This window comes from Halichoeres trimaculatus, unplaced genomic scaffold, assembly GCF_033239565.1.
Source record: "Halichoeres trimaculatus isolate MK-OKI-2021-1 unplaced genomic scaffold, fHalTri1.1 fHalTri1_scaffold_4, whole genome shotgun sequence".
Classification (NCBI taxonomy): Eukaryota; Metazoa; Chordata; class Actinopteri; order Labriformes; family Labridae; genus Halichoeres; species Halichoeres trimaculatus.
In genome coordinates this window covers 34,053,765-34,068,997 of record NW_027437182.1, presented here as the reverse complement: position 1 = coordinate 34,068,997, position 15,233 = coordinate 34,053,765, and the positions used below count along the sequence as shown (strand labels likewise).

Genomic DNA, 15,233 nt, shown 5'->3' with positions numbered 1-15,233 from the left:
ATTGGGTCTGGAAAAGTGTCTGTTACTTTCCAGACACAGCAGCTTGGTATGACCACTCTGACGCCCACCCCGAGGCGACCATGCTGCCAGAGCACAAACTGGCGATACGCTGCGTGTCTGTACTGTCTTTGCTCCTCCCCAGGCTCCTGGTGATCCTCCACAGCAAAGATGTCATTCCAAGCTGCCCGGGCCAGACGCAACACCACCTCATCCAGGATGTATAAGCGCATGTGGGCCATGTTACTTATGCAGGTCTCTGGTGTTTGCCGACAGCAAAGTCTTTCCTGGTCAGTGTTCATTTCCCAGCAGTTAGAACATGGAGGGCCTCTCCACCTAGGTCTTTCTGGTGTTCAGGATCCCTCAGCAAAGCCAGTGCATCAAACATGAGGCCAGGAAGTCTTGTCAAGACCATTTGGAGCAACTGGTCTCTCTGCTCAGGGTCTAAAGCCTGGATAGTGGCATTTATCAGCATTTTGCTGTTCATGCAGATCCTGAATCCTCTGCTGGCTCTCGGGATCCAGGTCTTCAGGTGTCCTTCTCCCCCTTCCTCTCCCCCTCCCCCTACCTCTCCCTCTACCTACTCCCCTCCCCCCTCTACCTCTTCCCCTTCCCCTCCAAGTTGTACTCTTTGGGGGTTCAAACTCTGATGAGGCAGAGGTCGAGGTGTTCTCAGGAACGGCAAATTCCTGATGAAGCAAAGAAACAGAGTAGGTATGATGTAAATGCACAGTTCTATGTTCAATATGAACCAATATTACACTGAACTATAAAGCCAAGGGAATTTTCACATACAGGGGATTTGTCTTGGGTTTACATAATTCTAAAATGATTGAATGTATCAGCAACAGAATCACTGAATGATAATAGTAATAATAAAACTGTAATTTGTAATGAGGAAGCTTTATTACGGAAATGTATGACTGCCACCCAATAACAGTCATGTTATAACATGTAGCGTTTCATGTTCTTTCAATAAAGTGTAGCTCGTTATAACGTGAAAATATATTGTTCCAACAAAAACATAACACGTTATAACGTTACTGATCAATCATTATTTATATAGGATGACAGTAATACGCTGCCGTACTTATAACACAATTGTAAAGAATTATAAAAATAGAGGAAACAATGCAATGTAAAGAAAACGTATTGGGCATTTGTAGTATTTTTCCTGAGAAAAATGAAAGTTTGTCAGGCTAATCTGCTAAATGAGAAGAATGGGCATTTTATTCACAAGTTATAATGTATTTTGGGCGACCAATTTATGAGAAAGTTGCCCTAAAAACTTGACAGGAAATAGTACAGCACAACAAATCCAGAACGTACCGGTATGTAGTTTTGTTTAGACCAGCTATTTCAAGAGTGTGATATCACCAGCTCGTGGTTGTCTTTACTTTTATTCACTTTATCGCTTCAACAGGACGAGGGCGACTTCACGGTAATAAAACCAAGTTGAACTTAGCGATTTATAACATCGTCATTTAGTCAGAAATAAATACATTACCTCGTCGCTATCCATCCTGCAAACAGCCGCTGAAGACAGAAGAATACTTTGGAGCGAAGTCCTGGCTTCTGTGTTTCGTTTTCAAAACAAATGCACAAGACCGGCAGATCCATATATTTACGACAGTACTCGCGCGCAAGGCCTCTTGGGTAGTTGAGTTCTCATAGCGGTCAAGCGGAGATCTTCCGTTGTCCTGCTTTAAGGCAAATGAATGGGGAGCAGGTCATTTTAGCTCTACGTGTCTTTGTTCAAGACAACTTTTCCCAGGAAGTGAAATTTTAATGTATTTATTTGTTGTTTGAAAAGTGACAAGAATCAAACTTAGTGCCTACAAGGTGAGCAGACTACCTGTTCCTATCAGTGTCTATCAGTTCCTACTATCTGTTCCTCACATCCCAGTGCTCTAAGAAAGTCTGGCAGAAAAAAAAGTCGGTAGTGTGTAACGTTAGTGAATCCTGGTTATGTCCTGCCAGTCATCTACCAAACAGAGCTAACATAACCTCACTCTTTTTATTGATAGACTCTCAAGTTTAAACAGACCACTGCAGAATAACTGCTGACTGTGGTTTGGAATCACTATTATCACAAACAGTTTAGCTCCTGTGTTTCAGCTCATGCTCTATCTCTCTCCTGTTCAGCTTTCTTCTGCCTGACCTTCTTTTTCTGTCTGACAGTCCAGCTCCAGTGTCCTCTGTTACTACAATTTAAGTCCAAGAAATACTTTCAGCAGAGAAAAACACAGATCTTTCTTTGCTGCTTAATTTCATTGGCCGGCATGGCTATTGCATTCTTTTTTTTTTTTTTTTTAAAGAAAAACCTGCAAATATGTAAAAGAATTCAGATATTAGAGCGGTTTTGCTCTGTGACAAAATGTACACTTCACATGTATGTTCTTGCCTTTTACAGTCATGGCCAAAAGTTTTGATAAAAAGTTCTATTTTTGTTTTTCACAAAATTTTCTGTCTCAGTTCCTATGGTGGCAATTTGTATCAAGTCTAGATTGAGAAAAGTGAAAGCCACTCCCTGCCATGAAAAAGACCTCTAACATAAAAATAGTCAGCTTTTACTCCCTAGACCATTCTGTACTCGCTGTTGTTGCAGTTCTCTTGTGGTGCTGTTTGTGGCGCGTTGAGGTTTGTAACAACACCCTCCTACCTGAACTCTGGCTCTGGTTGGCTTGCCATGAAATTGTACTCTACCTTTAGCAAATCACTGTTAATTATGTGTCTGTTACCCCTCCCCCCTCATCAAAGAAGACACATTTAGGTCCTGCTTACACGACAACATTTCATGCAAAAACGTTAAATTGCAGTGAAAAAAATGCGTGTTTCCACAGAAACGCTGAGGGCCTGACAAGGCTGTAGTTAGCATGCCAGCCCTGTAGGTGGTGCTATAACTGTCTAGTCCAGAAGCTGTTTTTGGGAGATCTTCACTGAAGCAAAGTTGAGCCAATCATCTGGTATTTGGTTAAATACTGAATGCAGAAGTGGAGCAACAGATGCACATTTTGTTGAAAGACAGTCAGCAGATTCAGCAGATTGAGCAGCACAAGCACAATTTAGTAGTCCGCAACCACCGTAACAGCAATACTGTTGGACTGCTATATGCGCTCGCGCGGAGCGGAGTGTGACGTCATCGTTTCCACTGAAAATGCCGGCTTACTGTTTACGTGGCAATTGCGTCGGCAGCGTTGTAGAAAAATCCCACTCTGGAAGCTGTTTTCAAAAGTTTGCATTTTAGGTTGGCTGAAACAGCGTTTCTGTGTAAACACGAGGCTGAAACGCAACGAAACTTTTGCGTTTCAATCTGAAACTGTTGCCGTGTAAAGCAACAGTTAATTTGCTGCTCCTGTCCTGTGCCTGGCTGGGCAAACCAGTTCAGGTAAAATTAGATATCAGTGCATCATAATGCGCAACATTTCTCTGTTGGTCATGGTAACAGCGCGGTACTGTTTCAAATAGTCATTAATTGGATTAACTGTTACTGGAAAAGAGTGTTTTAATGCTGTTATTCACAACACAGATGATATCACTCAGACCAGAACAGAACCAGAAGAACATCCAGAACCAACTTTCAGAACTAAAGGAGCTGACAGATCTGCAGATAATTCACCCTCTTCTAAATGGATCAGACAAATGAGCTGTACATCCAGAAAGACTTTTGAAATCTGACTGATCATCTAGAATCCAAAACCCTGATGTCTCTCGTCAAAGCTGGTACCAAAGCTACAATCAGGCAGTTATATCAGGCTGTGAGAGGCTTTCTTTCAGAGTTTTGGTCCAGCCATCCAAGTTCTGCCACTCACAAGAGATACATCCAAGCTCTGCTCGTCCTACTCACTGAATTTTTAGAAAACATAAATCCACCACTATCTGTGTGTGAAAAGAAGCAGAAACATTCTGTGCACCAGGATCATGACACATCAGCTCTGAAGGGCTGCTCTTGTTGAGAGTGGAAGATTGAGCTCTTAATAAACAGATCCCCTGTTCCCAAATACTGGCAAGCCAGTGAGCACCACAGAGTATAAAGACAGAGACAAACTGGGAAAGTGCTGTTCACCAAGAGGAAGACATCTGAGAGATTTCCAAAGACACAACAGAAAAAGGGAAGTCAGTAAAAGCTTAGCCACCCAAAGAAATCGGTCTCATAATTGTATCCACCATACTTCATCTGAAAAAACCTCTCTCAGAGTGTATTTTTGTGCTTAGCTGAGTGTATGTGAGCTTATTGTTCACTAAAACATGACGGAAACACATGTGACTTCCCCCCCAGCTCTGCTCTTTCCAATGTTCCACCGTTCTCAAGCTGTTTGAATGAACAATGATAAAGAATTATATGTAAACACAGATACACACAGCACACAGAGACCTGGGGGTATAAATCCAAACATGGAAACACATGGAGTCTAGATACTAACACACATACAGGAGGCCTTCCCCAAACACACGTACACATGAAAACACACATTGTATTGTACACAATGGCTGCCAAGCTGTTTTATTTGGGAGTGACTTCCTATAAGAGTATGACCAATGCTGTGTTCTCAGGCATGTGCTGTGTGTTGATCATTCCCGTCAGAGCATTCAAGCTTTCAAACACAACGGATAAGATAAGATAAGATAAGATAAGACATACTTTATTAATGATGGATGTCACCAAGAGAGTAAAAAGAATGACTTTGTTTGTGAAGTCAGATTAAATGATTGTTTTTTAAATTAAAGGTTTAAAGAAGGAAGCTAGATGTTAAACCACAGACTGATAAAACATGAATGAAGTCTCAGTGATGTGACCTCATGAAGGTGGGAAATGTGTCAAAGGATCCATGATGGACTCTCAAGTGTTGGCTCTAACAGGGTCTGTTTGGCTGTTTGTGCCAGCCTCAAGTGGACACTTGAGGAACTGCAGGTTATCGCCCTCCTGCATTAGCTTCTTTCCTCAGCTCTACACTTTGCTGCTCAAAATAAACTTCAACGCATGATTAAATGACTGATCTGGGTTAAACTCCACATTCTACTTTGATCAACCAAGGGAATACTTGTTGTTTAATTAGGACTTTATTATGCCTCACTGCTTGGAGTGGATAAATTGTCTTTGGATGAATTGAATTTTTTTTCTTTTCTTTTTTTTTTTTTTTTTCTTTTTTCAAACAAAAATCTTACAAATAGTATATATACATTAGTTTTACAGAATATACGAAACAACAAGGAGAAAAAAGGAAAAATTAGAATAAAATAAAGATAAACAATAAAAAATAATAACAATAATAAAACAAAAATATGAGAATGTATATATATATATATATATATATATATATATATATATATATATATATATATATATATATATATATATATATATATATATATATATATATATATATATATAATTGACTTTTTTATGAACAAAATCTTCTTCTGTAAGGAAAACTAGGTCTGAACTTTTTTTTTTTCTTAGCTATTTTTTAACTCAGCCCCAAGAGAAAATCTATCTGACTAAACTTAAACTAAATCACTCATTTGTGTGTACATTTTCTTCAGGTAAGATCGAGAAGGTTGAAAAAAATCCACACTCAAAAAAGTTACAGATGCATCACTTATCTTAATACAATGCTTATATTTTTCAGTTGTTTTATGATTATCTATATTCGTAAGATTGAATTTGAAATCTTACTTTGAAATGTCTTTTTCACCAATTTTAAAATTCAGCTATATATTCTTTAAAGTCAAAAATACAAAACTCAGTTTGAGTTTTCAAAATTCAGTTTCACTTTAAAGCGGCTGGAAAGAGTTTCTAAGAGATCTTGAAGAAGTCTTCCTTCTAGATATATGCATTATTGTAATCCACACTTTAAAATGAGATCATGAGCACCAATTTTTTTGGTGACAGGTTATTTTAAAATGCTACCTCTTGTTCTTTTTCCCGATCGGGACAAGTAGGACCTGACTGATTTAACACCACACCAGCTGATAAGGTTTAGTAGTGAGAAGAGAGTTCTGTGTTTTTCTCTGCTGAAAACAATTTCTGTGATTAATTTTGTAGTGATGGTGGACACTGGAGCCTAACGGTCAGACAGAAAAAGGACAGAAGAGAAGAAGAAAGATAAACAGGAGAGTCTTGAGCACAAAGTTTGCTTGATGTCACGTTCCAGCTACGTAACTGTACTAATAAATACCTTACATCAGCGCATGGTATCCTGAAAAAGCTGTCTTGAACAAAGGAAACTTGTTTATAACCTATCTCCATTTAATTCCAAAACAAACACACGTCTCACTAAAAGTAATTCATGACGGTGTAAGTGAGACTCCGGGCCAGAAGGTGGCGAGGGAGTGCAATTAAAACAGATCCTTCCCATAGCATCTTTAATAATTCAATTTTAATCAAATCCTGATGTAGAAAATAATGTTAACATGTTTACAAAATACCTGCTGACTTTAAAAAAACCTGGCTAAGAAATACCTTGATAGTTCAACATTGTTAGGGGTTTGCAAAATCAGTGAAATCCAAAACCTTTAAAAGTGCAAAGAAAAAAGATTTCCTTAATGTAAACATGCACATGATACATACTGTCAGCACTGGGTGTGTGGAGTACAGGGTGTGAACACGCTTCACAGTGAAGGCGGAGTTAATGTTGTCATGTATCATCACATCAACCCACTAACTTAAGTTTGTGAGACAGGAACAGGATATTACTGTGTACGCTGTGCGTATGTGTGTCAGAGAAGTGCCCACTGAGAAGTCTGGTCCACTCTGCTGGTTTTCTTTGCAGCAGACCTCCTACACACTGACAATAGAGTCTGTGTTAAAGAGCTTACATAACAGAGGAGATTTCAGCAGGGCACTGGGACACTGAGTCTCTATCTGATTCAAGAAGTAGAAGTGAACCACCTGGATGATCATGTGTCTGTGTTTTACAGGCATCCCCAACAAAAGGTGGATTTCTGTGCTGTTTAACTCTGATTTCTCTGGATCATAAATTCCCTCACATGAGAGATTAATTGGATTAAACTCCTCCCCAGCTGCTCCATAAAGGCGCGTGCTGCAAAGGCCGATAGATCTATTTATCACGGGTGTGGTCCCTTCAGGGGACTTCGTACACAGTGCAACCAATTGTTAAGATGCATTGCACTGTTGCATGGGTTTAAATTAAACACATTTATGAAGAGAGTATACATGGATGAGTCTGCGGGCGTGTATGGCTGATTGGATGGACACACAATCGTGTCAGTATATTCTAAATCTGTCATTGTGTTTCCTCTGCTGCAGGGGATCATCGTGCAGTCAGAGGATGTCAGCCTTAGGATGGAGATGAAGCCCTGAATATGGATTCACTTGTGGTTTTGTGATCCTTTGTTTATATATGTGAATGCAAATTATACCAGAAAGGTTAACATTAAAGATTTTAAGGTTATTACAGCACCTGAGAATGTATACAGGGGAAAGCAGAAGGAATAAAAACACTGATGCAGACATATAAACACACAGGTATAAGTTGAACTGAATCTTCAAATCTTATGTGCTTTTTAACTGCAGGAATGTTTCCCAGGAACAAGGAACTTTTTTAGTAACTATGTTGTTTTTAACTGTAGGACACTGGGTTAAAATTTAACTTTAATTTATTTAATTTTTAAGCTGAATGTTCTTAAAACTACACACACTGGCAACTACTTTGCTACTTGTTCTGGTTTACCCTCTAGTGTCAAGAAATCAGTGTGCAGAGAAATAAGGCTTCGATCAAAACCAGCACAGGCTGAATATCCTCCATGCTAACAGGCTAACTGTGGTGCTGCACGCAAAGATGCCGGCCTGTCTTCTTCTTCCTTGGTGTTAATTTTGTTAAATGGCCTTTTTCTTTGTCTTATAGCTAAACAGCAGGATTGCCGTTAAAGACAAAAAATGCAATACAAGTGATATTTAGATTTATTGCTGTTTATGCGTACTATATATAGATCAATCTCTAAAAATCCTTTGTCTTCACATATTTTGTCTTAAATAGTAACAAATAAGCTTGATGTCTGCCTTTGAACAGCCGAACAGGTGCAGTAATCCTGCTGCTAGCGCCTTTAACGCTAAGGTCCACCTCCATTAAATTTAAAGCTCTGTTGGGGCAATAACCTGGCTCATGTATACACTAAGATTTTGTTTGTTTGTTTGTCACTATTTGCACAAACTGTCCATTTTTATCGCTTACGGCTGGACATGCACACAACTTTTGCCAGTCGTGCATGCGGCTAATGCTACAACCAAACAGGCTGTTCCATAAAATATGTTAAGACTAATGGTCTGTTTGTGTAATGACTAGATGTGCCAACTGGCCGGGTCTTTAGTCGGCAGCAGAAATGCAGACAAACAATGGGCCACAGGAACCATGGAGTTCCTTGGAATGTTGTACCAGGAACTAATAGTTTCTGGACCTTCTGGTGAAAAAGCACTTTTTGTCTCTCTTCTCAGCAGAGTCACAGTTATATCATAGACATGGCTGTGTGCTATGAGCATGTCACCAATGTTTGCAGGGCCTTAACATGCTCCAGCAGAAACAGCTGGCTGCAGTGACTTCATGTAAACAAAACTTAGCATGCTAGCCTGTCACTTCTGTCAGAGCCTTTTCAGAACCACTGACACAGTTGAGACACTTTGTTCTTTTTTGTCAGTTTTTAAAGCTACATTGGTAAATCTGGGTGTCACTTTCTGGTTGTATGAGGTTATCTAAACTGAAAAAGTCAGATTGTTGTTGTGTATCTCTGCTCTAAGACGCTGTTTAAAAGGATCAAGTGGAGAAAGGATCAAGTGGAGATGAAGGGTAAAAACAGTTAACCCATGTATTAATCTTACGTATATTTTGCCTGGGGTGTAAAATCCTCAAACAAGCTTCGTTCCAAATCGAGAGCTGTTTGTTACTTACTATGAGACCGACCCTCATATGTTTTTAGATTTGACCTAACAAAAGAGCAGAGCGGTGCATAAAATGCTTGGCCTACTTTACTAAAGAAGAATGAACCTCTGCTGCTCTTTTTGATTGAGTCAGGCTATGAATCATTTTAAAGTGCTTTTTCTTTTTCAGCCCTCACAGTCCGTCTCTCTCAGCCTCAGTCTGTTTGTCTCTTGTTGGTGTGTTACAGGCTGGTGTTTGCGTGTCATTTTGTGATTGAACTTGGCTTAGGTTGAGTTAAAGTGACCAAACAGCTTCAGTGAGATGAACCTGAATTGAATGAGACACAAATATTCTCTTCACACACACACAAGCACACACAAACTGAGCAGGCCTTGTATTGTTCAGGACAGTGGCTCCTTAAGGGGAAGGGGGTTTCCTATTCTTTCTCAGGAAGAAGGCGTCCGTACAAGAAGACAATCAGAGGATGTATAATGACAGGATCTGCTGATAACGGGCCTCTTTCACACACCCACATGCACACGTGCACACATACACACACACATACACACACACATACACTACTCTAATGAATATTGTTGTCACCTTAAAGGCATACACAGTTGACAAACAGGCACCATCCTGACAACACTCAAACTCGAGGGTGACTCACAACAAACAGGAGTATTACCCTCATTTTAAACGTCATTTTGAACCTTATTGTACACATGAGTTGTCAGAATGTGTGTACTTGTGAGCTGAGCTGTCTCACTTGTTGTCCACATATATTTAGACATGTCCAGTCTTGTCTGTGGGGTCACAGGAGCTGACAGAAAGAGCGCACAGCAGGGTGCTGAGAGATTTTCCCCTTTGTCAACACACGTGTCAAACGACACCTGCAACAGTGAATCACTAAGCTCAGCTATCCAGTGTATGTCCACCTTCAGATATCTATATCTATATCTATATCTATATCTATATCTATAGCTATGGTGTTTAATCCTGGTATTTTCATGCACGGTAGTTTGTCTGGGTTCGTGGCTGTAATAGAGAACTGTGTCCAAAGACTAACAGTGTGTCCCAAATCACATACTTCCATACTTAAATACTCAAAATTTTGAGTAAACTGCGTCAAAATGAAAAACAGTATGCATAGTATGCGAAAAATGAGTATGCAAAAGTACCAGGATGATGTACTCAAATCGTCCGGGATTTTGAGTATGCAGCTGTGGACACTTAACACACTCATTTCCTCCTCTGGCAGCAATGTATACATGTAAGTTATTGATGTTGTTTTTACACGTGTTGTTCCCACCAAGCACCATCAGCTGTTGAGGTTGTGTATGTGGTGTAACTTGTTTTTGTTTGTTTTGTTCCGCGAATGACAGGCTATGCCAGTGTTTCTCAAATCTGGTCCTGGGGACCCCCTGCCCTGCATGTTTTTTATGTTCCTGACTCCAGCACACCTGATTCAAATGATCAGCTCGTCATCGAGCTCTGCTCGAGCCTGATAACGAGCCATTCATTTGAATCAGGTGTGCTGGAGTGGGGGAACATAAAAAACATGCAGGGCAGGGGGTCCCCAGGACCAGGATTGAGAAACACTGGGCTATGCTAATGCTAGTTGAGCTAACAGCTATCTCGAATGCTGAAGCTCGTTGGGCTAACAGTTACCGGTGCCCTAGCATTACCCAGTGAACCAGGCAAATATAATAACAAGCGGGTTAGACCCTGCACAGTGAGTACATGACCAGAAGCACCACTCAGACATTTAATTTGTGGATGTATTTTAACTGCCGCAGCGCCCTGCGTCGCTCTCTCGGTAGCCTCAGTCAGCTGCACTGACCCCCATTAATAAACTCTACACCGCTGATAGTGTTATTAGCAGTGTTTAATAGACTACTGGAAAGGCTTTGAAAATTGGCTGGCAAATAGTGGCGGTATTTGGCGGAAACACGCTGGAAGCCGGTCACAATTAGACGTAGAAGAAGAAGAGGTCGACATCATGTCGTCATTTCCGGTGAGTACGGCGCTCGGCAGTATGTGATTTGAGACAGCACTACACCCTCAAAATTTGTGCACTAAGCCAGTGAGTATGTAGTATGCTTAGTACACTCAATTTGAAAATTTTGAGTACACAGTATGAAAGTATGCGATTTGGGACACACTATAAGTTTCTGAAAGTGATTTTGAGCCCATGCAGTGATTTCCACTACAGAGTCATGTCTAGTTTTAACGCAGTGATCTCTGATACAGTACAAAAGCTTTTCAGCATTTAGTGTTTCCATCTCAACTCTTTTAAATGTATTTCTGGTTCAGTGTTTTAGCCCTTAAAATTTATAACACAGCTATTCATAACGTACTGTATTGTTAAATTGATGACACTTGATTTCTGTTGGAAAAAAGAAAAAGGCTTTTTCTAGAACTAAAATGTCCTGAGCTTTTGTTTGAGTTACAGAGATTAAATCTTTTTAACAGATCATACACAGTCTTACTAACTGCCATCAGAGTGTGGTGGTTATCATTCATTTTAATGTTTATCCTTCACTTTGTTTCATTCCTGCTCATCATTGGTTTAAACAAAAGGTTTCCACTACTTCAGCTTTGACCCGATTGTTAGACATCACGGTCAATAACCTGTTGGAAAAAAGATCCAAACACACCTCGTGTTCAGCCTTTCCTGGACGGAAATTTGGGATTGTTAATAGGAGAACAAAGTAGTGTTCTCCATTGCACGTGTCATGTGCAGGCTGGAGTGATCAAGTTCAGAGCCATACTCATGCACGAGCTGTCCACGTTAAATTATTTTCAGTCATTACTCTTCTTTTAAGACTTTCAGTATTATTTGTATCTGCCTTGATCTCAGCCCTTACTTAAAAAAAAAAAACTCCTATAATCCTCTAAGTCCACCCCTGAATTCTCAAAATAACCCTGTCAGACTGGATCTTTTCTCTGTGGCTGATTCTGTGACCTGCTGGTCAGGACCTGTACATGTAACCGTCTCCAAACATTAGGAGAACACAGTCAGAGTGGGTAACTCAACAGATGAGACTGAATCAAACAGTTTCTACCAGATCAGATCGTTCAACTCTACTCAGAGTCCAGTTCAGGTTACTCAGGGCCAACAGAATAAGTGTGGGCCAGTATGCTGATATATAAAAGCCCTTGGGCATAGATGGTAACCTTGTTCTACACAGCAAGAACACAGCCCTGTCTGAGCATGGAATGAGATTAAAATGTTGTTGTTTTTTCTAACTAAGTCCCAGAGTGTTTTGTTTGTTTGTTTTTCCTCTGTAGTTTTTGTATTTAACTCTTTTCTCTCTATTCTGTCTTCACATGGGGCTGCACCAAGTACATGTATAGGCTGATAAAATATGGGCCACTAATTTCACATTTTTGTAAAGGACAATCATGCATTATTTATGAGTGCAAACTGCACCTCTGGGGACACAAACAAATTGAAGAACACACTCTGAGTATCTTGTGCAATAAAGAGTGTCGCCAGGTGCTGCAGCTTTGTGGGGGCTCTGAGTAATAAATCATGTACACAAATATTGCTGATGTATCACGGGCTCTCGGAGCATCTTTAGAAAGAGTTGTGTTTATGCAAAACTAGTTCCTGGTTCTATTCTGTGTCTTTTGAGTATTCCAATGAGAGAAATAAAGATATGAAAAGTTTTTTCTTTGGTCATTCAGAGAGGCATACAAAACAACATGAAGGATAAATGAGCTTTCACACATTTCAAGTGATTTAGTATCCACCAAACCCTCATCTTAGCACAAAGAACAATAAGCCCATCCTTTTCTTTCCGTACAGCACACTAAACCTGAGTAACCTGTGTCAAAGTAAACCAAGTCATGGACCACAGCATCTTATGTAGACAGAGTCTGAGAGACAGTTTTGGTGCTTTTCAACCACAAGAAGTAGAGTTTAAATTTAATTCTGGGGTAGTAGCTTTCTAGGGGGTTAGTACTTTCCAGATGTCCAGGAACTCAAATGTTGCCGTGGTCTGCAGGCTAAATGTCTGTGATTGGTAGATCACCCATAGTGTTCCCTTTGTCCACAATAAGATGACCCCCAGCTGTGATGAATTTGGTTTAGTACCTCCTTAACAATGGTCTTCTTTGAGTCTGAAAGTGTGAATGTGTCTCTGTCAGCTCTCCATGTTCCAGTTTAAAGAGTTACCCTGTAAACTGGAGACCTTCAGCTGAACGTGTCAGTAGATATCCTAATTTCTTTTTGTTTTGATCGCCTCTGTTGTTGTCTCACTGCCCTCTGCTGGTCTGGTGGTGTGTTAGGATTACCATAATCTACCCAGATCTTTGGTAGACAAACAATTGACCAAGGAACCATTGAGTTCCTGTGGAGTGTTCTACTAGGAACCAGGGGCGGACTGGCCATCTGGACATTTTGGAGAAGTCCAGAACGGCTGGTGTTGCCGGTTGGCTGACGGCTGGTTCTGCTCGACGACGGCCGGTACTGTCAGGGTGAGGGGGCTGCTGTCAGTCTGTCAATGGCCTGTTCTGCCCGACAATGGCCGATGCTGTCGGGTTGGGGGGGATGCGTCCTGTTGTTGTGGGCTGGGCCGAGTCGAAGTCCAGGGCTGTTCAGTCCCAGTCCGCCACTGCCAGGAACTAAAAATCCCTGGATCTTCTGGTTGAAAAGCACCATTTTTTCAAGTCTCTTGACCCATTTTTCGGTGTCCTTGTATCCTTTTAGTCTTTTTATTTCTTTCAGCAATTAGTGTCTACACAGGCGCAAGACCACATACTTTTTGGAAGCCAGGTTGGTTTAGCTTGCACTGACTGAAAGTCTGATCCCTCAAAAGCACCTTACCAAGCTTGACTAGATCTCAGTAAAGACTAGAATAAGTTCTTTGTAGTTGCAGTTCTTGGCAACCAGCCACGTTGGAGCTCATACCATCAACTCATTGCACAGAATGACTTTAAATGCTGCTGTGAAGGTGAATGTGAAGGAAAACACAATTTAGAAACGAAGGGGCTGTATGAAAGGCCTAATTGGAAGTTGCATCCCAGCTATTTAGAGACCAAAGTAGCCAAGAACAAGCATGTAAAGGGCAGTGTTAGCACAGTCAGCTAAGATGATCCAGAGATATCGACAATACAGGAATTCTTATGAGACTGGCACAGTAACAGAAACGTTGACCTTTGACATCCAAAATCTAATCAGCTCTCCCAGTCCAAACAGATTTAAAGATACTCCTCCAGTGTCATCTGAGGTGTCTTACCAAGAAACACGGGATGGGCACGTTAACTAGAAACTCTAATTTATTCAAAGAAACACATCAGAAGCACGGAAACAAACACTACAATAAGACACTGTTAGGCATGTTTAAGGAGAGGTGGAATGAGGGGTGGATAGATGGGTAGACATACTTCTTCGTGAGGCGGACTCAGTCTCCTGACAGACCTCCAGGAAGTGGTAGTACGACTCCATCTCCACTGTGGAGATCCGTACAGTGGAATAAGCCCGTCCATATTCACCACAGTGTGGACAGCGAGATAGGAGGGTCGAACGTCTCTGCCTGTAGAGCGCATCCATCTCAGGTCATTCCTCCACCTGCGCTCACCTGGCATCAGGACATGTGCATGCTTCTATCTGCTGTATCCCTCCATTAGCCTGCATATGGGCTCTGCAGCAGAGTCAGTGGAAAAATCCATGTTTCTCGATGATGCTGCTGCTGCTGCTTGTTACACACACACACACTCACACACACGCTCTCCCACTAACACAGTTTCTTTGTCTTACAGCAGCACTACTGCAGCTTCCGTCACAATGCCTCTAACTTCTCTGCATCATTCCCATCTGTCTCCCCATCATAATCTCTGTGTTACAAGTAAAGCCTATTACAGGTGATTTGCATAAGCCCGCCTCCTGAGCAGGGAGGAGGGACTCCACTCTCAGGTGCTTCATCTCACCTCTGTGTTCTCTGCTCCATTGCAGGGGGGTTATTTTAAGACACGCTGCGTCAACGATACGGGAGTGCAGTCATCACTCACACATGCTAAATGCTGGTTTGAAGACAACATTTGCAAAAAGACTAACTCTGTTTGCAAAAATGTTCTCAAGAATAGAAGACAAAACATGCAAATATGTATTTTACATATTATCGGGATCTGGTGTAACATGTTTATATCTGGGTGTTCCCAGGTCTCTATCGTAAGGATACGACCCATAGTGAACAGAGTGTGTTGTCTTATCAAACACACTCTGGTCGCCTTTTAGTGGGGCAACAGTATTGAGATCAACCCTACAGCCAGACTTGGTGAAAGATAAATAATGTCAAGAACTTGTTGCTCAAGTCAGTCTGAGATGCAAAACTCACAGAGTGTCAGTGAACT

The 15,233-nt window shown here is 41.0% G+C and overlaps 1 protein-coding gene across 7 annotated transcripts in view; it reads right to left on the bottom strand.

Moving 5' to 3' along the window:
• mcf2l2 (MCF.2 cell line derived transforming sequence-like 2) overlaps window positions 1-15,233 on the bottom strand; it is a 239,912-nt gene that overhangs the window by 200,960 nt on the left and 23,719 nt on the right. Inside the window, exon 1 of one of the 7 annotated variants that reach the window (XM_074669197.1) lies at window positions 14,268-14,348. The exons of the other annotated variants lie outside the window; for them this stretch is intronic. Coding sequence (XP_074525298.1) covers window positions 14,268-14,328 — 61 coding nt within the window. The 5' untranslated portion in view covers window positions 14,329-14,348. Of the gene's footprint in view, window positions 1-14,267; window positions 14,349-15,233 lie in introns of those variants that run through there. 7 annotated transcript variants of the gene reach the window in all.